Here is a 24145-nt window from a genome sequence, read left to right on the forward strand (position 1 = left end):
GCTCTGGTCAGTGCTAACAGCGGTTAGACCAAGTGCTAAATTAGGTTGGCAGGTACGCGGCTGATGACTTGAATGAAGTTCTATATATCGTACACCAAATACCCCTTCGGAAAAGAGAGGCATTATCAAGGTATCCCAGGTGAGGTAGCGAGCCTCTGTTTCCTAGACACTCTCCTTCACACCGGCGTCTTTCTCCGTGAAATCTTGACGTTCATGTCTTTTTGTATAAAGAATGCCGCGTTGAACGAATGCCATGGGTTGGACGGGTCGAGCAAGGTAATGTCGAACCGCCGAAGGAGCTAAAAATTGCGTCATACCATAGTTAGCAACCTAACACTTCGCTTGGAACAATATTCTCTAAAACAAACAGAATCGTCTTTGTCTGTTCACTCGTTTGCTTACCTCGACATAAGTTTTGTTCAGCTCAATCATGGCGATCGTCTTGCCCAAACATTCCCACCGGCTCCCCGTCGCAAAGTCCATCATGACCGTCTGATCCATGACTCTCCACTCCTCGGCTTCGGCCTCTATCCAGCGCTCGGGGCGGAAGAGGTCGGCATCCTCCCCAAATACGCCCCTGTCTCTCATGACAGGCCAGACCGCCCAGCCGACATCAGTCCCGGCCGGGATGTGCTTGCCGCAGAGAACCTCGTCCTTGCTCGACACCTTGGGAAGGAGACCAGTGGCGGGAGGATACATCCGAAGCCCCTCGCGGATGACTGCTTGCAGGTACGGGAGGGCCCTCGCCTCGGCGTCCGTGATGGGCGACGAGATTCGCCCTGCTGCTGCGGCCGCGTCGATCTCGGCTTGGAGTCTGGAATAAACGGCAGGGTTGGTGATGATGAAGAGGAGAGTCGACCGTATTGCAGTGGCGGAGGTGTCGGACCCCGCAACAATCTGCACCATCGTCTCGCCCTCCGCCTCCCCTCTGGTCAGGCCGTGGGCCACAAACGAACCGAGCATGTCCCGCTTGACCACTTGGGGCTTCTCGCCGTAGCGCTCACCGACGACCCTGCGGGCGATGGCCATGACGTCGCCGATGCCCACCATTTTGCGAGCGTCTGGAAACATCCACCGGAGCCGTGGAGATTGCCAGATGGCGGTCAGCCACGGCACCAATGTCACAAACATGAGCATCGGCATCGATTTCTCCGTCGTCGAGATGTAGCCCAGTGCGTCGTCGTCAGCGACGAGGTTGCCAAAGGACTCGCCAAAGGCCAGGGAGGAGATGATGTCCAACGTCAAAAATTGGACCTTCCTCGCCAAATCGACCGGCAGAAATGACTTGCCCTTGTCGCTTTTGCTATCAACCGACAGGTACTTGTCCTCGAGGAGCTGCACCAAGAGAGCAATCTGCTCGTCAATGATCTCGTGTACGCCATCGACGTCTTTACCGCCATAGCCGGGCAGCAGCTTGGAACGGAGCGTCTCGTGAACTTTTTCGTCCGTGATGGAGAAGACATTGTCGCTGTAAGGGTCGATCCGGAGACCCAGGTACCACCGGGGGCGCTTCCAAGTTGAGCGGACTGCCCAGATCTTGCGTAACTCTTTGACGTCTGCACAAACGATGGTGTTGGTGCCGATCCTCGCGATAGGTCCTGGGAAGAGGACGAAATGCTGATCAGTTACGCAACTCCTCAAAATTCCACAAGTCAAAAAGATGTTCGGGTCCAAGCCAGTCAAAGATGTACTCAAAGAAACATCATTTCTCATAAATTGTCGTCAACTTGGAGTAGTAATCTTGGGCCACCTCGCCCAAGGCCTTGTATCCAATGGTTGTGAAAATAGACCAAGAATATGTCCATCATCTGTGTAACGTGGAATTAAGACATGAATACAAGACTCTTTTTTTTGGTACACACCGTATTCACGAATAACGTCGGCCAGGTCGAGGTTCATCCGGCCGCTGAGTTGGCTCCGTATCATCCAGTAATCGGTCCAGCCGGCGAGGGAGGGTCCATCGATATGCTTCAGGCGTCGCCAGTCCCGCAAGCGTGCGAATATGGCATATGCCACTATTGCAGAGATGCCCCAGATTGCCGCCGTCGCCAACGCAGCGCTAATCCTACTGCTGTCGGCCAAGAAGCTCATAGTGAACATCGTGGACGCAACGTCCCGAGTCTGTCAGAACAGAACTACGTCTGACTTGACCCCGATGTTGTTACAAGTCTCTTGCGCGCCGGGTCGTGTCGTGCACGTGGTACTATGCTTCTAGCGTATCAGGAGTAGGGGCCTTGTCGGAAAGAAACTAATATTCCTTGCCCTGGTTGGAGCGGACAGACGCACGATTATGCAGGCGTCGGGGCAAAGGTCCAAACGGCGCTTTTATTTTTTTTTTTTATACGACCTGCAACGTAACAGAAGTGACAAAGAGTCTCCCACTATGTCGGTGAGAGGATGTGACGAGACAGTAAGTTCTCAAACAAAGGAATGCAGCCTTATTCAGATTGCGGCAAACATTTTGAGAGAAACACCAAGGTGACAGCGCTCCGAACAGGGAACTAGCCTGGAATTATGAGAACTCAAACTCCAGCTCTTCTCAGTGATCCCCGCTGATCTTTGACGAGCCCACATTTTGCTTTCCCTTGCTAGCCCGAGTCGTTTTGGCTTCCTTTCTTTCGTTCACCCCAAAGACGTCCCTGGTGGTCTGCCACCCCTGGTGTTCTCAGCAAGGGTACTAAACTAGCGGGCAATAGTCGGGATCGTCAAGCCAAAAGTACCACAGGGAGTGGGGGTTACGAATATCAGGATTTTCCAATGATATAATACCTACTTGAGGGCTGTGCGTCCAAGTACTTTGTATGTTCACAACATACGTTGGCGTCATCTTTGCATGCCGCTCACTTACCTTGCGGGTTTTGTTCCGAGTAATAAGAAACAAAGGATCCTGCATCTGATTTTTGCCGTTGGATATTATCAATCCATATCAAAACGGGGATACGAACGTGTGGTACAGTAAGCGAACGAGCGAAAAGGAGGGTCAGGTGTGGTATTCACCTTGCATGGTTACCGTTCAGCAATAACCTATGAAGAAGAAAGAAAAGAAAGAAAAGAAAAAAAAAAAAAAAAAAAAAAACAAAAGCCTCCAGAAGCTCAAAGCGTATAACTCAAGCGGAGTCGGGCCTGAGATTGTGGAGTCGATTGACAAGATCAGGGGATGCGCCAAGCGGAGTACTATGCCTGCCAGCTCTGGCCACGCGATCCTGGCGTTAAACATAGCGCGCTAGGTTTGGAGACGCAGAGCCACATGTATGGTCACCTAAATCTCCATGGTCTTTTCATCCTGGTTTCTGGGTTGGTAGGCAGGGATGTGACTGAAATTTTCCGTAGCCGTTGAAATGCGATAACGACATGGCAAGCTACATACGGTACCAACAATGATTTAAACAGAACGAAATAGGTAAAGACAATACTCCTCCATACAAGGAATGAGAGAAGCCGTTGCATGCACGACCCGTGTCACCAGCCAGTCGCAATTGCAAGCCTCCTTCGCGAAGCTGCAAGGTGGCGCACTACTGCACGGCCTATTAGCAACAGCTGCAGATATGGGAAAGACGGAGCAGGGAAGTAGGTCGGCAGTATATCCTTATTCGCTTTTGGTGTCATCCCCCCCAGTCCCCCATTTATCAGTCATTTATCGCCATTTTCTGTCGATATGCTTGGCTTCAATTCATCTGCCGGACTTGCCGTCGCGGCTTACAGCATAATGATGTGGCCGTTGCTGACATGCCTAATGTGGCTGAGATTGAGAAAAGTTTTGAAGTGGCAGCGGTAGCAAATATTGAACAACCTCAAAAAAAAAAAAAAAAAAAAAAAAAAAAAAAAAAAAAAAAAGGCTTGAGTTTGCCCAATTGTCCGTATTAGGCAAGTCAAAAGGAGAGTGGATTTTGAGGGGATTCAGAGTGGCCACGACCGCGATTGCAGAAACTAACAAAGACGCACGCACTCCACCTAAGCACTTCTCAGCACAAAAGACTAATGTAGTATAGATGGCACTAGCAACCAATGCTTTTACCTTATGGTAAGGAGAGGATCCTCAGGCGGCCTTTTTCCCCTCTGTTCTTCCTGTAACCGCCCATTCTAGGAAACTGCAGCTGTCCACTTCGAGCTAGGTAGATCTTAGCCTCTTTCTGATTTGATGGCTTGACATTCCCAGCCGCACAAGCCTGGAAAGACGTCAGAAGAGAATAGATCTAGACCTGATCTTGGCGTCCGGTGGCTTGTCTGACGGATGGGATATATGCATTCGCTGCACCTTTTCAAGCCACTTGACAATTTCTCCTTTGCGATCTCTTTTTGTTTTTTTGTTTCTTTGCTGCAAGCACCCTCTCTACTCTAACCTCTCCTTTTCGGCCTTTTTCTTTTTTTTTTTCTTTTTGCAGTTGACCCAAGAAAAAAAAAGGACTTTCTTTTTTTATTTTTGTTGTTTTGTCGCTTTTCTGTCAAATCATCAATCCGCTCCCAAGACCCCGCCATCCACACCATCCCCTGAGGTCTTGTCCCCCCCTTTCAAGTCATGTCTGAAATTGTGAGAGGCCCTCATCAAAGGCGATGTAACGGCCCTGGGGCTTGATGCATGGCGGAGAAGCCCTGCTTTTGCTGATCTCAGCAGGCTTGTCAGCACTGGTTTATTCAAGTTGATGGGTGGTGACTCGCTTGCTAACTAGGTTCGCGGGCGGGTGGTATTTCCATTCCATTCGGCCGCAATTGACCTCAGGTTCCCGATTTTCAAGATGATACCGATGGCGACTCGGCCATTGACGTGGTGAGTTTTTCTTTTTCTTTTTTCAGTTTGGCATGCCGTCTGCCGTTTGCCGTTTCCCCTGTTCACTTCATGAACCAGCCGCAAGTTGTCCGCCGCAAGTGTCGACCTTCTCCAGTCCTGATCCAAAGGGGGTGGGGAAAGGTTATGGGCTAAGCTGAGCTCCAAGGGCTGAACTGAATCATTCACACAAGTAATAATGCCAAGCACCGCTAAGTCTTAGGCGACCTAACTAACCCAATTGTACTAGCCTTTCGAGGAGTCTCTCACGTCTGTCAGGTCCAGCATCTTTGCGTTCCAACAAGAAAATGGTCGCACTTACCACGCCATGAGCGCGGGGAGTATGTTGATGAACTCTTGATGTCAAACATGGCTTACATATCACTGTCTCACATTGGAATGCTGACATTTTTATCGTTTGCGTTAGAATATTTTCTGCCAAATGACAATGTGGGTACAAATATACATGTATATGAATATGAATGAGCCGGATATCGGCATTCGTGAACTAGTCAGTCGCATTAGATTAGTGCTCACCAAGTCTGTTCATGCCCTGAACAGGAAGAAATTCAAAGGCTCGGTCAGTGAATCCAACCTGCTCAGGCTTGAGCGCAAATCCAAGTAACAACACTAACAAAGCAAAACACCACAGATCTGCAACACTATGTGATGATCAAAACCTTGAACGGTAGACACTGTCTCTGCCCTAAGAACGAGTCTGCCACATCAGTGCTCGACCTGGGAACTGGAACAGGCATATGGGCCATAGAATATGGCAAGTTACTTGCTAGTCCCGGCGAATATTCAAGCATATCAGTGTTAACCATTACCTGCAGCCGATGCCCATCCCGAGGCCCACGTCATCGGCGTGGATCTTAGCCCGGTACAGCCTGAGTTGTGAGATTGAACGACTCGTCCTTGAAGCTCCATGTTCTTGTATACGAGATATACTGACAGTTCCCAGTGCACCCCCGAACTGTACATTTGAGGTTGGTGTATTCCGCTCCCAGAAAAGTCTTTGTTGGAATATCAAACCAAACAATACCAACTAAATCTTGCCTGATTACCAGATTGATGACCTCGAAAAAGAATGGACTTGGTCAACCAAGTTTGACTTTATCTTTTCTCGAATGATGACTGGCAGCTTCAGTGAAAATCGAAGCATAGTCGAAAAAGTTTTTGAGTATGTCCAGATGCCGGTCACAAGCTTCTTTCCTTGGTTTTTTCTTCTTCTTCTCTCTTGTTTCTGACGCGCCCCCTAATGTTCTGGCAGTCAACTTGAGCCTGGTGGATACTTTGAGGCCCAGGACATGGCTTTACCCCTCGGCTGCGACGACGGTACCCTCAAAGAAGACTCGGACTTTTGGAAATGGTGCACGCTAGTAATGGATGGCATGAAGGCCTTCGGCCGCCCGGTCGCGGCGGCGCAGGAGTGGAAGAAGCTCATGGAGGATGTGGGCTTCGAAGATGTGGTCGAGACGGTATACAAGTGGCCGACCAACCAATGGCCGCGTGACCCGTTTTACAAAGAGCTGGGGACATGGAGTCTAATGAACATGGACGCCGCCCTCGAGCCATCCACCATGGCCCCTCTTACCAGGGCCTTGGGTTGGAGCAGGGACGAGGTCACGGTGCTGGTGGCAAAGACCAGGAAGGAACTCAGGGACCCGCGTATCCATGCTTATTGGCCCATGTGAGTCGACAGTCTCGAGCCCCTTGACTCTGTTAACTGGCGAAACAGTCCTTCGTTAACCACGCAGTATTCCGACAGATACGTCGTGTACGGAAGAAAACCGCTTCGGCCGAGCGCTCCTGCGTGGGCACCAGAACCCGTGCCGACAGCGGCCCCGACAGCGGCCCCAGCGCCTGCTCCTGAACCAAGCCCTGCTCCGGGCTCTGCGACTGCCGAGACTGAGAGCGAGGCTAAGCCAGCCAAGAAAACAGCTGAGGCTACATCGTCCAAGACGGCAGAAGCGTCCGAGAAAACAACGGGAAAGAAGAATGCAAAGCAAGAAGTCGGCTCTTCGTCTGCGGCAGATGCGAAGCCAGAGTAAATACACGGTGACCATTTTGTTCATAACCCAATTTCGCTTGACTATCATAAAATTTCTTTTCAATTTTTTGGTCTCTCCACCCATGGCTGGAAGGCTTGGTTCGTCGAAGTTTGCCACCAGGACTTCTAAACCGCTGTGCTCATCATCCTCATCCAAAGCACCATAGATGTCGAACACCTTCAAAGCCATCTCGACGTACTTTGATAGCCTTCTCTTGGTATCGTATCATGTGGAATATCCTCGCCAAGATTTCATACTGCTCTGCGAACAGCGATGGGAGATATTCGCTCGCAAGAAGATGCAGTATCTCAAGAGCGAGACGAACGGCAACTGGAACGCCTGTATTGTCGATGGAGTCGGCCAGCGCTTTGCGCTTGGCTCTGATGTTCTTGCGGCGCTGGTCTGACACTGCTCGGGGAGGACTCTGAGACGGTGCAGGTTGTACATTTACACTTGAATTCCCATGTGTTTTGTAGCTGGGCTTTACATCGTTCCCCTGTTTGATCCGGACAGGACGTCAAGACTAATAGTTTCCATGGTTCCCTAGGCTGTGAATAATCCCACAACGCAGCGTTCAGCAACGTATCCAGTATGTCGCAGAAAGCAGAGGGGATTTGCGTGGCCAACTTACACAACAAACACCACAATGACCCCTACAATGACCAGCACCAGGGCGGCGCCACACCCAATCAAACGCTTGTTTATCCGCCGATTCATATTCGCCAATTCCCTCCTTCTCGTCGCAGCCATGGAACATGGCGCTTCCTGATCCTGCCAGGGGCTTGCTGCCGATCTGCTGCGTGCCCGATAGTCGCCCTTGTCGTAGTCGTCATCGTCGTGGAGCTGCCATTTGTAGTAGCTGACCAGCCGGTCACCTTCATAGCGGTTCTGGATCTGCTCGATGGGGTCTTGATGGCCGTCTGATAGGTGTGCTTGTGTCGGAGTTGCGGGGGAGTTGGTTCTGGGGGCTTCTTGGGTGGGAAGGCTGGGTTGCTCGTCAGTCGAGTCTATGGGGTCTTGGGAGTCTATTGAGAAGTGCGGTTGGATGTGCTTGAGGCTGGCTCGTGGATGCATCTTGAGTGTGTATTCAAGGTGAGCAGATCAAAAGACGTGGTTATTTGAGGCCTGGTGGTGCTAGTGTATCATCAGCATTGAATTAAACATTACATTTAGGAAGAAAGCCGCTGCATAGCACTGGAATCAACAGCGGCTCTCACCGACTAAATAAGCAGATATCTTAGGCAAGGCTGCCGCAGTATTTCTGGTGACACCCCTCGCATGGATGCGCGGGCTGGCTTTCGCCGAAGCAGAACATATGGCTCATTGTTAGCTGCTTCTAAAAAAAAGGTCCAGATTGTCATGGGGAAGGACTGATTTGTCCAGCGACCAACCACACAGCTGCGGGTGATTGGTAGACCATCGAAGCCACCTTTACCAGCGAAACGACAAGCTCAAATGTTTGGTAGAGGTTGACTGTGAGATTAAACAGAGGATTGTGGACATGGGATAGACTGGTTGGTCAACTACTATCGGTGAGAATGAAAAAAAAAGCCTGCCGCATGGGAATACCGAGACATGATGACGACGTCGGAGAGGACGCTGCAGGAAGGCTGAGAAGCTGTGTAACAGTCTTGCAGAACATGGTTGATGGATGTAAGAAGCTAGCGTGATAAATGCATACAGTCTAATAAAAAGAAGAGAACAAAAAAAAGAAGAAGCTCCAAGAAGGGATCTTGTAGCACCCAATAGCGGTTTGACCTAACGATTTGCTCGAATAGGGAAAAAGAAAGAAGAAGAAAAAAAAATACACATAGCGAGTGTAAGCCGACACAAGAAATGGGTACAAGGAGCGAAATGCCACAAAGATCATACAGTCATATCGAAACCACCAGAGAAGACGAATGGTAATCAAAAATCCACATCCTCCTCATCTAGAAAACCCAGGCCGCTGTCATATCGGCGGCGCTTCTTTCCTTTAGCAGACACATCTTCTGGGGCGACGGCAAGACTGGCGTCGTCGCCCTCGCCCACACTACTCCGCCGCCGCGTCTTGGCAGCATCGAACAAGCCCCCGGGGCGAACCACAGTTGCGGGCATGCCATCCGATTGTTGGCTTTTTCGGGCTGAAGGGGTGCGAGAATACCTGGCTGATCTGCTCCAAGACGACGCTTCAGAGTCTTTATCCTTGGGGGTTGAAGCCAAGAACTCCCTGCTCATCTGAACAACACGCTCGAGCTCCTCCTTCATGGCATCGACGGCCTTTTTGGCAGCGGCCTTCTCGTCCTCGACGCGCCCCTCGAGCCTGCCCTTCTCAACCCTGAGTTGGCAGACGGTATCGTGGGCCGCCCGCAGAGCGCTGTTTACGCGGTCCACCTCGATGCGCAGCTCAGCCACGCGGGCATCGCGAAGAGCCAACTGCCTTCCGTGGGCGATGTTGAGCTTCTTGGTCCGGTCGGCGTGTCGTATTTGTGCTCCGGCGGCATCGGCCTCTGCGTTGGCGAGCCGGACGCGCAGATCACCAGCTCCGGCCAGCAGCGTGGCGAGTTTGCCTTGGAGCTCCGTGACGGCGGCGTCGTGAGCCCTGCGAGCCTCGTCCATCTCGGCGTCCTTGGTCGTGGCAGCGCCCCTGAGCAGCTCACACTCGTCAAGCGCAGCTATGCGTTGGGCCTCGACTCGCTCCGTCAACTTCTCAAGCTCTGCAATGTCACGCGTGTAGCTCGCGGCTGCTCCCTTGAGCCTGTCCAGACCGACCTGGAGCTCGTCGACCTTGGCGTCACGGTCCTCAAGCTGCTTCTTCAGATTCTGAACCTCCGCAGCAAGCTCACCGGAGACGTCCACCCTGGCAGACAACTGCTGCCGCAAGGAAAGCTCCTGGGCGTGGTACTCGTCGATGGCCGCCTCGTCTTCGCGGGCGCGCTTTGAGAGATCACGCAGCCGGGCCAGCAGCAGGTCCAGGACAGCAGCGCCCGCTGAACTGAGCGGGAGGGTGATCTCGCCGGGGGTGAGGTACTCCAACTCGAGGCGGGCGGTGCGGAAGGCGCTGGCCATGGAAATCAACATTTCGCCTGCATCCGAACCGGGGAATCCGAGGTTCGTGATGGAGGCGGACAGGGAACTGAGTGCTGCCGTGCGATCCGAAACCGTGGTAAGCAGGTCTGATAGCCGCGCCTCGATGGCGGGCTCCGGCGACGCGTCTGTGATGGCTTCTGGCGTGGTCACTGTGGTGGTGCTGACAGTCACCCGCGACATCCGGTTGGATACTCGGGTCGCCAATGATTGGTAAGACTGCAATGCTGCGGTGAGCTTTGAAACCTCCATCTGAAGCGATGCTAGCTCTTCTTCCAGCTGCTGCTTTTCTGGGTCGGGCAGCGAGGCTTGTACTCCAATGTGCAATTCGGGAATCGAACAGAAGCGAAGGGAGCTCGGCGTCTGCAGCCCCCTGGCCAGAGGACTGGTCGCTGGTGGTGATGGGAAAGACGCGGCAGCAGCCTCGTTGGCATTCTTCCTGGAGCCTGCCCTGCGTGATGATGGAGTGCTGCATTGCAGTTCTGCAATGGTGGCATCACCGAACTGCTCGTCATCGTCGTCATCAATATCCATCATGGAATACTCGCCCAAGGCAAATGGGTCTCTAGCTGCTAGCGTCCACTCGTAGCTGCGTGTGTTTTCGATGGTGGTCTCAGTCCGGTCGTGAAGTTGCTGCCGGAGACTGGCTACTTCTCTTTCCAGGTCGAATATGCGCTCAGTATCGCCGACCACGGTATCTATGGTTGCGTCAGGATCAAACTCCTCTCGAGCTGATAGATCTTGATGTTGTGCATCCCAGTGCTGCTGTTGCTGTACTGCTCTTAGCTGACTGATTTCGGCATCCTTGGCTGACAGATCATCCCTGAGACGTTGGAGCTCTGCCTTGGCCTCGGCCGCCTTCTTCTTCTTCTCGGCATGGATAGCGTTCATCTCCTCGCTGAGCCCATTCCGACGAAGCCTCCGCTTGACACGGCCATCCAGAACCTGACGTAGAGGCAACAATCTTACATCTCCACCCAGAGGCGAGGCTAGACTGTCCTGGTTCATGTACAAGTCTAAGCCATTTCTTGACAGCGATGACGATGATTTTGCTGGAGTAGAATGTCGCCTTCGAGAAGATGCAATTGGGCCAAGAGACGTCTTCTTGACCATTGGGGTGAGACCTGTGGATGACAGATGGTCTTCATTTTGCAGCGTGTCCAAAATTGGTCCTGGGTCAGAAAACCTGACTTGTTTCCGAGGACGGCGGTTCTTTTTTCTGGGTGTTGGAGAAATATCCGACGAGAGAGAGCATGGCTGGTTTGTTGATTTGGATGAGGCTTCAATATTGGTCTGGACTGTACATGATGGTGCTGTACCCGTATGAGGTCCAGAAATGATTCGACGCGTCCGCCGCAGCGCGATCGGGAGGTCCAGGTCGTCTGTCATCATCGCCTATTAAACCAGATAATACAAAACCAATAGGGAAGTTAAGTATATATGACCGTTTTCCCACAAGAGAGCATCAACCAGTACAAAAGGTAGAAACCATACAAGACTGGAAGAAACCCAAGAAGATTTCATGTACAAAAACAGGCAAATTCTACTTTCACCACCACCACATTATTGCCAAACCGATGAAAGTGCAGCTCTTGTCTTTTTTGTTTTGTTCGTCGTCAAATGTTTACTTGGTTGCCTCTTCAGGACTAGCGCTTCCCTACCCGCTGTGCAACGGCACGAAACCCCACCATCAGTCTCCGCTCCAAAACTCCAACAGCCGTTGAAGGCCAATCATTCCAGAGCTTCCAGGCACAACGCGAAGCATTGGTGACAGGGTTGTTTGTCCTGGTTCACTGGAGCGTGAACCGCGACTGGCAAATTCGCCCAAGAGGTTCACATGCCCAATATTTCTTCTGATTGATGGCAACACATGAACGCGTTCGGTGTGTGGACCTCAAATATTCCTTTGAATCATCTCGTCTCTACGGAAACTATGCGTACCTTGGGACTGGTCGAGCTTATACGAACAAAAAAAAAAAAAAAAACTGACGAACCAACCTATGCTCCCGTCCGAACGTCCTTCATGTCAACTTAACGCCGGACAAACCATACTTCAGTTCAATTTAATGTGTTCAAATATATCTGTCAAAGTTGAGCCTCTGCGCATTGGATGAGATCAAAATGGATTACCGATTGCTTTTTGTCCGAGCTAGCCAGGCGGCATAGCTGACAGATAAGTCGAGTCTCCATCCTTGGACTGCCTGCCGCATTACCTTCACCTTGTGTACGCGTCACGCTTAGACGGCAAGCCTCCCTCACATCTAGAGGCGCAATTAATGCAAGCTCGGATGTCCGGTCACAACGGACAAGCGGGAAGAAAGGGGATTTCCCACCAGCACTCAACAAGCATTTTTTTTAAATAATTTCTTCTAGAAGCATGACTGCAATTTTTTGTCGCGTTTTGTTTATAGGTTGAAGCAGAGTAATCCAGAATTCCACCCTCAAAAAACAAACACCTCCATTGCCAACAATAACAACAGCACTGGCCACACATTCTTGATGCTAGTTCTGGCGGATCTCTTAGCTCCTAGTCAACAGAAGATCGTCCCCTGCCAAGGCAGTTTTAGTCCCCAAGGCAGTTTGGCCCTAGCTCATCCTACAAGGCACGAGCACCCATCATGTCGTACACACCCAGTCCAACCCCTTCAGCCGACGAGGAGACCCTCGGGCTCCCCCGAATTCTCTGTCTCCACGGCGGCGGCGTCAACGCGGACATTTTCCGGTTGCAGATGCGCCCCATAATCACACGGCTGTCGAGCCGGTTTCGCTTCGTGTTTGCGGACGGGCCCTTCATCTGCCCCGCCCACCCAGCCATCGGCGCCGTGTACGGAAACCACGGACCCTTCCGCCGCTGGCTGCGCTGGCTGCCCGAGCACCCAGAGATCGACGGCGAGACCGCCTCTGAGGAGATCCAGTACCAGCTCAGGACGGCCATGGAGGACGACAACTACCGCGGCGGCAGGGGCGAGTGGGTCGGCCTGTTGGGCTTCAGCCAGGGCGCCAAGATCGCCGCGAGCTTGTTGCTGGCGCAGCAGACGTTGGAGGCGACGGGGCAGATGCAGGACTGCAACTGGAAGTTTGGCGTCATCATGGCCGGCCGTGCGCCGTTGGTGATCCTGGACGAGCGGATGGGCTACATCAAGGGCGTGCAAGATGCGTCGGGGATCGGGGCCGAGTTTACGGATTGGGCTGGGAGTGGCGACGAGGGTCACATCTTGAGGATACCGACCATACACATCCACGGTTTGAAGGACCCGGGACTTCACCTCCACCGGAAGCTGCTGGACAAGTACTGCGTGCCAGAGAGCACTACTCTGGTAGAGTGGGAGGGCGACCATCGTCTTCCATTCAAGGGGCCAGATGTCCTTGCTGTTGTGGACCAGATATCAATCCTTGCCAGGAACCTGGGGATACTAACACACTTATGAGTGCGGATTTTCCTCTGTAGAGTGTGATCTAAAATTTTCTTTCTTCCCCCTTTTGTTAACCTTTTAATCCTCGGTATGATCATATAGATTCACGGAGCGGCGCAGATGCTCAATTAAAAGTTTGCAGATACAGTAGACCCCCTATAGACTATTTAATGACGCTGAGTCGCAGCTTTGAACGTTTAGCTCACCTATGGGGGCTTTTCATAGGGGATGCGGTTAATCATGAAATTCTTGGTGCTTCAGACACAATGGTAGGAATTAGCCAGCCATTTAAACAAAAACTTTTGCTCTAGCACTTTTGATTGATTATTGCTGTCGTGCGTGAGTATAATTGCACTAGGCGAACAAGTTAGACCCCTGAATGTTGGTTGCCATTCTCCTACACTAGTTAGAAATCACATTACAGTACCTACCCTGTACTAGCCCATACCGTTTTTCTACCGGCAGGGACCATAGCAGCAATTGCAAGTGTGGATTCAATTCAAACCACAACACTTTCCGGTCGCGGTATTTCGCCATGTGCGCCTCTGACCTAGCAACGGAAACCCACGCTTTGTTTCTTTTGACTCTGATCTACAGTACCGCCAGAGTGAGGGGTTAGTGCTTCGGACTCCTGCTGGATGGGATTTACGGATGCTGCTCAAGCTCCCCTACAGTCACGTCCAATAAGCATGTCAGCAAACGACCCCCCGGCTGACCCAGCTGCAGTCAAAGCCTCACCGTTGCATAATGCTACCAAGGCAAGGGATAAGGCGTCGCGGGTCAGGGACAGTCAGCGAGCCTCTCGCGCTCGCAAGCGTGAGCTCTTCGAATCCCTCCGCGCCCGCATCGCTGAGTTCGAGCGCCGGGGCGTCCAGGCGACTCTCGAGATGCAGCAGGCCGCCCGCGCCGTCGCGGAGGAGAACACGCAGTTGCGGAACCTCCTTGCTCTTCGCGGCGTCAGTCAAGCTGAGGTTGACGCTTTTCTTCAGCGAGGCGAGGTCACCCAGGCTGCGGGGCTTGCACCCACACACTCTTGTGCCACAGAGCCACCGCTCGCTGGGCCACCACACCCAAATGTGCATTCTCGGAACGTTGCAGGGGACCCGGCCGTGGTGGATGCGTCTGTAGTGGGCGAGCAGCTACAAGCAGCCGACCTGCCCTCCTCGGACGCGGCCTCTGCTGACCAGCCTCCGCTTCGCTCCATGTTGGAAACACCCTGCGATAATGCGACCGCAATCCTGGTGCAGGTTCGTGGGCATGAGAGCGAAGTCGCGATCCGCAAAGCGCTTGGTTGCGTTGGTCCGGGGAGCTGCGTTGTAAGGAATACGAAATTACTGCAGCTGATGGAGGAGGCTGGCTGAGCTTGCTCATTCACTATCGAATATGCGACCTATCATTCAAGGATACCCCTACGGCTATATTCTATATGCGTCAAGACTTGTCTGGATTATCCAAATGCCTTCTATTACCATGACCATCGCTTGCCCATATGCCTCACAGCATACACCAACGCCAACAGCACGGGCACCTCAATGAGCGGGCCAACGGTAGCAGCCAGCGCCTCATCGCTCTCCGGCCCGTATGTCGCGACCGCGACCGCGATGGCGAGCTCAAAATTGTTGCTAGCAGCCGTCAGACTCTGCGTGGTGGCCAGGGCGTACCCGAACCGGAACCGTCGTGCGACCAGCAGGGTCGCGAAGAATATGACGAAAAAGTACACCGTGAGGGGCGCGGCCACGCGCACAACCGAAACTATCTGGTGCACGACCTGTCTACCCTGCGAGGCGAACAAGACGACGATCGTATACAGCAGGCCGATCAGCGACCACGGCGATATGAAGCGCAGAAACACCTTTTCGAACCACTCGGGTCCCAGGGTGACGCGGATGGCGAAGCGGGTGATCACGGCGGCGCCGAACGGGATGCCCAGGAAGACGGCCACACTGGTCGCCACCACTGTGTACTTTGCGTCGAGGCCTTGAGTCTCGCGGCTGATGATGCCGATGAACAGGACAGCCAGGGGTGCAAAGAGTACCATTTGCAGGATCGAGTTGACGGCGACTAGGATGGCGCAGTATTCTTCATCGCCACCCGCCAGATTTGTCCAGATCAGGACCTGTTGACGGGAAGAAAAGGAGGCACGTTGTGTCAGCTACCGAGCACAAGAATCACTTTCGGAAAAATGACAAAGCCAGGCAGGCTTACCATGGCGATGCACCTTCCAAGCCCAACCATGATCAACCCACTGCGCAGCTCGCTTCTGTCCGGGAGAAAGGCCCAAGCCAGAGCAAGCATGAGGAGTGGAGCGATGATCCAGTTCACCACGACGCTGAATGCAATCTGCTTCCAGATCCCGCGGTGCGCAAACAGCTTGTGGAGCGACTCATACCGGACCTTGCAGAGGATCGGGTACATCATGACCAGCAGCCCGATAGCTATGGCGACCGAGACCCCGACGAACTTGCCCCTCTGCAGGGCGGGCCCCGTCTCGGGCACAAAGTTGCCGAGCAGCACGCCGAGCACCATGGCGAGGAAGCACCATACCGCTAGGTAGCGGTCGAACCAACCTAGGGACTTGAAGGCGGACATTCTTGGCCCTGCAGCGTTGTTGTCCGGGGTCGCCACTTGGTCGTTTCGTTGTTGCGGCTCAACATCTTCACGCCGTGTTGTAGTTGTGGTCGCCGCGTAGGTGCCATTGTCATTTTCCTTGTCGATGCTCATTATGATCTTATCAAACAATTTTCAGGGTAAAACTGTTTTTGAGCAAGTTATTCCCCAGCAATCATTCATGAGTATATCAGAAAAGTTTCTTCTCGTTGTATGGTGTAAGCCGTCTTATACGCTATCTACCGCAACCGACCCACAATCTTGCACGCCAGCATTCGACCAATCAGATTGGGCGGTTGACATCTCGAACCGCCTAATTTTTTTACGTCCAGCCCACACCAACAAGCATCGATGCTACAACTACAAGTTGTACCAATATGATCAATTTTGGCTATTGCCCTTGCGGTCAAGATGAATGTTGATTGTCGTTTGTTGGTAATTGTTAAATGTCATTAACCGTCGTTGATTTTCCAGTACGCGTACGGTAAAATGTGCCATTCACCCCTGGTGTAATTTTGGGCGATGTCGAGGAAATGCTGGAAAAGAAAAAGACATTTTTCGTCCTCGTCACACGTTGGGCATTTTCTGTTCTCTAGATATTTGAGCCATTTCCATATATTCGTGAGAGCCTCGTGGTTTGCAGGGGTTTCTAGAGGCACATTCTAAACCCGTGGTCCAGGCGCCTGTAAAATATCTATCTGGTCTTATCTAGGTTAAAGGAATCAACCCTCGGAGACCGACCATGACCGTCACCACAACCCAACAGTTGAATAGCGATTCGGTGAGTCTCGGGATTCAGGGGTTAGCTGCATGACAACTCGGCGGTACAAATTGTCCAGAATGTGGGCCGGAGAGGATATTCCTGGTGTTATAGTTGGCAGTTTGGGCGGCCAAGTGTTAATTGACTATTTGCCTTAGGGGGCGGAAAGTAAGGTTATGTAAGCCCCAATGATGTACCTGACCTTATTCGTAAATTCATGCAATCCATCTGACCAAATTTTTTTCCGCTGATTTACCCTGACATTTGTCGGATTGTTCCTCGAGGACGAAAATGTCACAGGTCCTCTTATCAGATGGTGCAGAACAAAATCAATGTGGCTATTGTGGCTGATGATCTTGACTAGGGCATCTTTTTTCAGCTAAGCCCCGCCTAGTTGCCTGGCTGCCACGTGGCGACGGCCTGGAATTAAGATCTTCCAACCGCTTGGCAGCGGGTCTTTTCCACAGATGAGTTAGTTAGTTGGTTGGTGGCCCCCTTTACAGCCCAAGCGCCCAATCCCACCTGCCCTGCCCTGCCCTGCCCGCCCGCCCGCCTGCTGACCCGTGCGCTGGCCGCTGCCCTTGATTAACAGCCCGCCAAACATGAGTCCAGTCCAGTCCAATCCAGCCTTTTTGGACAGGCGGCATCGTGAGCACCCTACTCCCTTATCTGCCTACTCCGTACCTTACCTTACATTTACCTACTACCTACATACCTACATACTTAGCTAGCTGTAACAACGAAATATCATTCTATCGCGATAACCGCCTCTGTTTATTCTGTTTGATTCAACTGTACCATTCGACGGGCAGCAGGACTAAGACCTGTTTCTAAAAGGTCAGTGTAATTTGCTCCAATTTATCCCCGAGAACCCCCCCGGAACCCCAATTAGAAACACTTGTTTTGCCAAACAGTCCGCCTGCTCTGTTATTGCTCATCAGGTTGGGCTTTCGCCTACCCTAGTCCTCTCCCCCTGCCGTCCCGCTCACGCTGGGCTCATCAATCGATCGCGAAAACCTTGCTTCTTTCCCATAGAGTATCACAAACGACAACAGTCTCACACCGCTTGCGCATAGCGGGAAACCCTCTGCGAATACCCTCTCATTGTCGTTTTTTTACTGCTGTTTTAATCCTATTCCCTTCTGCGTTGCCATCCAACAGCCTACCCTCGGGGGACTCGACACGGCGCATCCTTACATCATCGCTTTCGCATTGCGGGAAGCTTGACTGTAACTGACTTTGCATGGCCACCCCTATTGAAGACTAGACGCATCAAGATACCCCTCAAATTCTACGACGGATAAACGATATCCACCGTAGCAAGTCAGCATTTGCATTTGCTTCGAACTCGTCTTTTTTTTTTTTTTTTTTTTTCAAACATCTGCCCTGGGAGGCCGTTGATCGCACCTGTGGAGCCTGGCGGAGAAATATCCCTCCCCCTCCATTCAATTGACCACAGTCAGCCTCAACTGTGCGTCTAGCTTCTAAGCGTCCGAACTCGACGCTTACCGATCGCCGCATGCCACAACAACGGGAGCCGCTGCCGCTCTCCTCCCCTTGCCAACGACACAGTCACTTGGCTGTGACATTACATCCTCCCGACACACAGCCGCTGCTTGAGTGCGCACCAAGATGTTCTGGCGGTTTGGCGGCTATGCCAACGTGTCGGCAATCGACTCCATCCTGGAGAAGAGCGAGTTCACGACCGAGGAGCTCCTAGACGAGAGCGACTTAATACAAGAGCTGAAGCAGCACAACACAAAGCTACTAGAATATATAAGGAAACGGGAAGTCCTCGAAAAGCTGCTGGATTATGCCGTCGCCCCAAAGCTCGAGCCCGTTGCGGTGCCTGACAAGAAAGACGAGGATGAGAAGGGCAAGGCGCCCGCCTTTTCTTTCTCCCGTCCAAGAGCGTCATCGCGCGCTACCGAGCCTGGCTCTGAAGAGGAGGAGGCCGAGAAGCGACGCAACAAGTATGCATTCGTTGCGAGCGAGATCCTCTCCTCGGACAACTGGTCTGTCATCGAGGCTCTGATGGACGTGCAGAACAGAGATCTGCTCCACACTTTCTGGAAGTTCCTGGAAAGGCCGTCGCCTCTAGACCCTCTGCAGGCCAGCTACTTTACCAAGGTCAACGAGACGCTTTTCGACAAGAAGACGGAGGAAATGATCTCCTTTCTGAAGTCTGTGGACGGCGCCGTGCCAAACATGCTGCGCCATGTTGACAGCCCGATGGTCATGGATTTGTTGCTCAAGATCATCACCCTCGAGAGGACAGATGCGGGTCATGGCATTGTGGAGGTGGGCTTTTGATCTACTTGTTGTTCCTTGAAGCTGGAATTGCGCAGATGCTAACAAGACTCCGATATTCAGTGGCTTTTCACCAAAGATGTGATGCCATCTTTGCTGTCATTCCTCGGCCCTGAAAACAGCTGGGCAACCCAAACATCGGCGGGCGACTTCATGAAGGCCATAATCACGGTGTCCGCGAATGCCTCTCAGAACGAGCAAACGTGCATCGGACCGAACGAGTTGACTAGACAGCTTGTGTCTAAGCCTTGCGTCGAACAATTGATCGGATACATGCTCGGTGGTGGCAATGCGCTCACCGTTGGTGTCGGCATTGTCATCGAGGTCATCCGAAAGAACAACTCGGACTATGACCCGGATGTGGGCGCCGAAGCGAACTCAGTGCCCTCCAGTCGGGACCCGATCTATCTTGGGACTCTCCTCCGCATGTTTGCCGAGAGCGTTCCAAAATTCATGAACCTGATCATGATTGGCGAGGAGAAGCCTCACTTCGAATCCACCTTTGGGGAGAGAATCCAGCCGCTCGGCTTTGACAGGTTCAAGACGTGCGAACTCATGGCTGAACTTCTTCACTGCAGCAATATGGGTCTACTCAATGAGGTTGGTTCAGAGGCTTTGATAGCAGCGAGGGACGCAGAGCGCCACAGATTGAGGGCCCAGGGAAGCCTGACCGCCATCCGGGGAGAGGAGGCGCCTGCCAGCGGGGACGATCTGACTATGCGTCTGGGCTCATCGCCTCCGGAAAGACGGCTCGAGATCACGAACATATCCGATGACGACGGCTTCGAGGAGGTCATCAACGCAGCAGAGATGCGGGAGGACACGTCTCACGAGTTTGTCAAGGCCGAGGAAGAGATCCCTCAGTCACTTCCTGCCTCGTCATTCCTGGATAAGGACGAGGATGATTTTGTGGATGAGCCCCTCAGCTCCCCGCGACTCAATGTCTCGGACTCGAAAGTGGAGGAGCAACACTTTGAGGAGCCTGATATGGTTGTACAACCGTTGTCCCCTCGGAAATTGGCAACAGCGGAATTGGCCAAGACCGAACCGTCGGACTCATCTGAGTCGAACCCGACTTCCCACAAGGTCACAACCACGATCAAGGAGATTGAGGGAATGGTGCTTGGCGGTGAGAGCGGAGACGCTCAATCCGATGGTTCTGATGTGATGATGACCGATGCTTCGAGCCTTCCTATCCATACTCCTACTTCCTCTGTTTCAGAAACGGCTCCTGGGAGCCCCAAACAAAGTGTGGCCAGCGCATCGGATGCCAAGCCACCAGGAGCATCTGGCCCTCTCGAGCCCCAGCCAGAGGATATTCCAGCCCCTCTCTTCTCCAGCTCCCCTACAAAATCCACTGCAGACGTAACTGCACCAGGTCCATCATCGACGTCCAACGAAGAGAAGCCAACAGACGTCAAGTCTGATGATGCCTCTCGAGGTGCCACAGCCACGACCGGTACACAAGAAAGTGGCGAGGAATCCATTATTGTCGGCCACGAAGTCGAGCAGACGGCAGCAGATAACGATCAAATTAAGCCGGTCGTGGGCGACTTTTTGAAAATGCAGTTTGTGGATTACAAAGTCGTGCCCACAATACTGGTGAGTCCTTGCTTCAGCCATACTTTTGCCAATTGAGTTTGAACTAACCCTGACGGTTTTTTATGCAGTCCTTTTTCTTCAAGTATCCCTGGAACAACTTCCTGCACAACGTGGTCTACGATGTTGTTCAGCAGGTTTTTAACGGTCCGATGAACAGGGGTTTCAACCCAACTCTGGCGATTTCGCTCTTCGAGTCTGCCGACATCACAGCGCAAATAATCAATGGCCAGCTTACTAGCGAGCAATCTGAGGCCAAGACAAAGACGCGCATGGGCTACATGGGTCACCTGACTTTGATTGCCGAGGAAGTTGTCAAATTCAACGAGAGGCACCCACCAGAGTTGCTTTCAGAGACAGTACTCGAAAAGGTCATGTCTCCGGAGTGGAGCAACTACGTCGAGGGTCCGTTGGCGGAGACTAGGGAGCGCGACAATGCGATTCTTGGTGGCGTTCGGCCGGACGTGGCCATGTCCAACAGAGCCGCTGCTCAGAGCAGCGGGCTTGCTGCGGTAGGCTTGTCCAGTTTGAGTGCCAATTCTCAGGGTTCCTCGGCCCTAGCCGACGCTGGGTTGAACGGAGGTCTCGACCTACAAGAGAATGGTGGTTCCAACCTGTCGCAGTTTGCTATCAGCGCAGGAACCATGGGAGGGCTGTCCGGTTTCGGAAGCTCAAGTGACGAAGAGGATGACGATCAAGAGGATAATGACGACGACGTCGCAACTGAGGTTAGTGAAGACTTGCATCGCGATAACATAAGGGAACTTGCTTGATTGCAGGGAGAAGAGGACTTTCTTCCCAGCTTTCTTAACGACGAGCTTGGCGTCAATGGGTTTACAGCCGCGGGGTCTAAGTGGATTCCGTGACGAAATCGGCATGAGATGATAATCCCAGCCTGGTGCTGTATATGATAACCTCGCTGGGACGTTCGTCTGGCACTGATACAAGTGCAAGTGACTTGTACTGCGGCCATTGCTATGTTGGGGTTGTCGAATGAGGCGGACAGATGAGTTGTTTGGAGGAGATGAGTCTACAACGCGACTGTCTTGGCACCAATGGGTTCGGACAGGCAAGTATTGTGCTGCCTGCATGACATGTTACGTCCTTGGGAGCCAGCGGGTTTTGGAACAGATCAGTTATTGCGGGCACGACGACACGAGAATCCGGGCCGAGACGATCCTGATACACCTCAGTCACTTCGAGCAGCACCCTGGAGACTGATATGTCATCATGCAATCTTGCCAACGACTGAGGAACTCAACATTACCTCGTTTCCGGGTGACGTCGACTGGAAGTCGCTGTTGCCAATTACCGAAATTTTGGGATTGTCGCTTTTGGTTTCCGATCCGGAGTGTATCCCCAGCGGCATCAGCATTCAGCATCAATATCAACACGTGATACGCACGCATCAGCTGTCAGGAGAGGTCCAAAACACAGCTAACAGCCTTTCAGGATCATGTGGAAGCAGATTTATAATGGCAGTCATCAGCGGTTTATAAAAAGAGCATGTATGTGTCTGGCGTGTTTGATTGGAATATTGTGGCGGAACTTTAGTCGTCAGCCTTGCCGGAGTAAGGTGTTTCTATGTGTCTCGAGGATGGCGGAGAGCGGGTTGCGGCGTCTTGAGTGTACAACAGGGAAGTCGTGGATGGCCGAGGGGGCACGTAGCGGGTATAAGATTTTGAGGAGGAGCTTATATCAGGCCAGTCTGGAAGCAAGATTCGCTTTTTTTTGGACTGGGTTCTTGATTCAGTGCCTCCTCTTCGTCTTCCTGCGTGTCTTTTTCGTCTCCACAACTGGCCCGCAATGTGATTGTGATGAGATTTGATCCTTGTTGGAGTGCGATACGGTCGGGCGGGAGGCGAGCTGGGTTGGATATTCAAAGTATGGGAAACGACTCTTGAGGATTCGGCCGGAGCCGTCGACACGCGAAATCCAACGGACCGAAACCAGCTGCAACTGTCATATTTCGTTATCAACTTGGATCGACTCGTGGAGCCCATGTTCATGTTTCTTTTTGTCGAGAGATTTCTTATTGTTAGATGTTCTTGGGGGCAGACGAGCCGTTATTTGGACAAGTGTCTTGGGAAACTGGCAGTCTGGCTACCCATTTACTGAGCTCAATGATGTTTGGCAATAGACAGAAGGCTGACGATCCTGTTCCTCTAGTTTCGTGCCTACACAGACCCGCTGAGTTCTTCAAAAGCTAGCGGACCATCACTGAATCCTCCATCCATTCCGCCACCGCCTCCCCCGCCACCGCCATTGAACATCCCGCCGTCAAGGGCACGACTGCAACTTGCGGCGCGCCTGGCTATGAATAAGCGAAATGCGGCGTCTTCGGCAGACGGCGGGCAGGAAAACCGGGCTTCCGGATCCTCTGGCGATCCAAGCAACGGCAGCAGAGCTGCGGAGGACGACAGCCCAAACCAGGGCCTCCTGCACCAGCCTCTGCACAACATGTCGTTGGCAGAACGGCTCAAGGACCCATTCGCCGACGAGGTGGAGGACGATGAGGACGATGATGATGCCGACAGCGCCTTTGCCAACGCCGGGGACGACAAGGGCTCGACGTCGACCGGTGGCGGGTGGAACCGCGGAAACTGGTGGCGCGGCGTGGTCCGAGGCGGTGGCACAAGCAGCACCACCACCCCCAACGCTCAAAAGGCAGAAAAGTTTGGAGATGGCAGGGACGATGATGACAGCGACCTCGAGGATGACGACGATGAGGAGTTTGGCGACTTTGCCATGCCCGAGGTCATGGACCCACCGGTGCGGGCTTCGGACGGGCCGGCGGGGAAGTTCTTCGACCGCGAGAGGGAAAAGGTCCTCCTGAAGCCGCTGCCGGTTCACCCACCCCACGGTTCCGCCGCTGGAGGTTCGGCAAGTGGCGGCGGCGGGAGCAAGTTTGGAAGTCTCTGGCCATTTGACGGTCTCGGGTTTGGAGGCAGTGCCGAGGGATCCAAGGAGGCTACTGGCGAGAAGAAGGATCCCGGTGCGGGAGTCAAGAGCACCGACGGAGTGGAGGGCTCGGCTGCCAAGGCATCCGGACCGGTGAACGGGAAGGACCAGGACGAGCCGGTGGTGGTTAATGAGGATGGAAAACGGGTGGAGCGGACGGTGGAGGCCAAGAGAAGGACGAGCATTGAGGATCCTGACGACGATGATGACGATGAGGTCGTAGTTTAGGGGACGATGTTATCAGGTATGGGAATGGATCAAACTGGGGCAATTGACCCTGAACCTTGAGAGGTCTTACGACGGTGTTCTTACGGCCAGATGCGAACGATCTGGACTCGGTGCATTTTTTTAGGGACAAGATAGGCATATACACGTTTTTTGGGCCTTGCTTGTTAAGTTTTTTCTTTCTTTTTTTTTCTTTTTTTTTTTTCTTTGTACGCTAGTTGTGCAACTTGAGTTTGTAAGATTTATACGTGGAGCATTGCGTTTTCTTTTGAATTACTTTCCTCTCTAGGAATTCTTCCCCGTGGGAAGCATCGACGATTGTACGCACCTAAAAACATGTGCATAGTCATCTCAACAAATGCTAGGGCACACAGCAAATCACCGTCAA

The 24145-nt window shown here is 52.6% G+C and overlaps 10 protein-coding genes across 10 annotated transcripts; 5 read left to right on the forward strand and 5 right to left on the reverse strand.

The window, feature by feature from the left end:
- Positions 1-176: 176 nt before the first annotated feature.
- On the reverse strand, positions 177-2100 carry PpBr36_06539 (uncharacterized protein; the record flags this gene model as incomplete). The annotated part of the gene is made up of 3 exons (XM_029893684.1): positions 177-299; positions 403-1598; positions 1863-2100. The coding sequence occupies 3 exons, from the start codon at positions 2098-2100 to the stop codon at positions 177-179; spliced, it is 1557 nt and encodes a 518-aa protein (XP_029746486.1).
- Positions 2101-2539: 439 nt separating this feature from the next.
- Positions 2540-2893, reverse strand: PpBr36_06540 (uncharacterized protein; the record flags this gene model as incomplete). Its single annotated transcript, XM_029893685.1, has 2 exons — positions 2540-2656; positions 2684-2893. 2 exons carry the CDS (start codon positions 2891-2893, stop codon positions 2540-2542), a joined length of 327 nt encoding a protein of 108 aa, XP_029746308.1.
- Positions 2894-4717: 1824 nt separating this feature from the next.
- PpBr36_06541 (uncharacterized protein) lies at positions 4718-6816 on the forward strand (the record flags this gene model as incomplete). The annotated part of the gene is made up of 7 exons (XM_029893686.1): positions 4718-4765; positions 5013-5103; positions 5599-5659; positions 5727-5751; positions 5833-5945; positions 6036-6455; positions 6534-6816. The coding sequence occupies exons 2-7, from the start codon at positions 5091-5093 to the stop codon at positions 6814-6816; spliced, it is 915 nt and encodes a 304-aa protein (XP_029746307.1). The 5' UTR covers positions 4718-4765; positions 5013-5090.
- Positions 6817-6982: 166 nt separating this feature from the next.
- Positions 6983-7222, forward strand: PpBr36_06542 (uncharacterized protein; the record flags this gene model as incomplete). Its single annotated transcript, XM_029893687.1, has 2 exons — positions 6983-7033; positions 7088-7222. The coding sequence occupies 2 exons, from the start codon at positions 6983-6985 to the stop codon at positions 7220-7222; spliced, it is 186 nt and encodes a 61-aa protein (XP_029746356.1).
- A 221-nt stretch (positions 7223-7443) lies between these two features.
- Positions 7444-7890, reverse strand: PpBr36_06543 (uncharacterized protein; the record flags this gene model as incomplete). The annotated part of the gene is made up of 1 exon (XM_029893688.1): positions 7444-7890. The coding sequence occupies one exon, from the start codon at positions 7888-7890 to the stop codon at positions 7444-7446; it is 447 nt and encodes a 148-aa protein (XP_029746309.1).
- An 834-nt stretch (positions 7891-8724) lies between these two features.
- On the reverse strand, positions 8725-11666 carry PpBr36_06544 (uncharacterized protein; the record flags this gene model as incomplete). The annotated part of the gene is made up of 2 exons (XM_029893689.1): positions 11561-11666; positions 8725-11264 (listed from the first exon to the last, which is right to left on the reverse strand). Exons 1-2 carry the CDS (start codon positions 11571-11573, stop codon positions 8725-8727), a joined length of 2553 nt encoding a protein of 850 aa, XP_029746323.1. The 5' UTR covers positions 11574-11666.
- An 834-nt stretch (positions 11667-12500) lies between these two features.
- Positions 12501-13310, forward strand: PpBr36_06545 (uncharacterized protein; the record flags this gene model as incomplete). The annotated part of the gene is made up of 1 exon (XM_029893690.1): positions 12501-13310. The coding sequence occupies one exon, from the start codon at positions 12501-12503 to the stop codon at positions 13308-13310; it is 810 nt and encodes a 269-aa protein (XP_029746322.1).
- A 674-nt stretch (positions 13311-13984) lies between these two features.
- Positions 13985-14656, forward strand: PpBr36_06546 (uncharacterized protein; the record flags this gene model as incomplete). Its single annotated transcript, XM_029893691.1, has 1 exon — positions 13985-14656. One exon carries the CDS (start codon positions 13985-13987, stop codon positions 14654-14656), a length of 672 nt encoding a protein of 223 aa, XP_029746306.1.
- A 104-nt stretch (positions 14657-14760) lies between these two features.
- Positions 14761-16016, reverse strand: PpBr36_06547 (uncharacterized protein; the record flags this gene model as incomplete). The annotated part of the gene is made up of 2 exons (XM_029893692.1): positions 14761-15411; positions 15501-16016. 2 exons carry the CDS (start codon positions 16014-16016, stop codon positions 14761-14763), a joined length of 1167 nt encoding a protein of 388 aa, XP_029745446.1.
- Positions 16017-18294: 2278 nt separating this feature from the next.
- PpBr36_06548 (uncharacterized protein) lies at positions 18295-23760 on the forward strand (the record flags this gene model as incomplete). The annotated part of the gene is made up of 4 exons (XM_029893693.1): positions 18295-18963; positions 19036-20574; positions 20643-21299; positions 22741-23760. 4 exons carry the CDS (start codon positions 18295-18297, stop codon positions 23758-23760), a joined length of 3885 nt encoding a protein of 1294 aa, XP_029746311.1.
- Between the last annotated feature and the right edge of the window lie 385 nt (positions 23761-24145).

This window comes from Pyricularia pennisetigena (assembly GCF_004337985.1).
Source record: "Pyricularia pennisetigena strain Br36 chromosome 4 map unlocalized Pyricularia_pennisetigena_Br36_Scf_6, whole genome shotgun sequence".
Classification (NCBI taxonomy): Eukaryota; Fungi; Ascomycota; class Sordariomycetes; order Magnaporthales; family Pyriculariaceae; genus Pyricularia; species Pyricularia pennisetigena.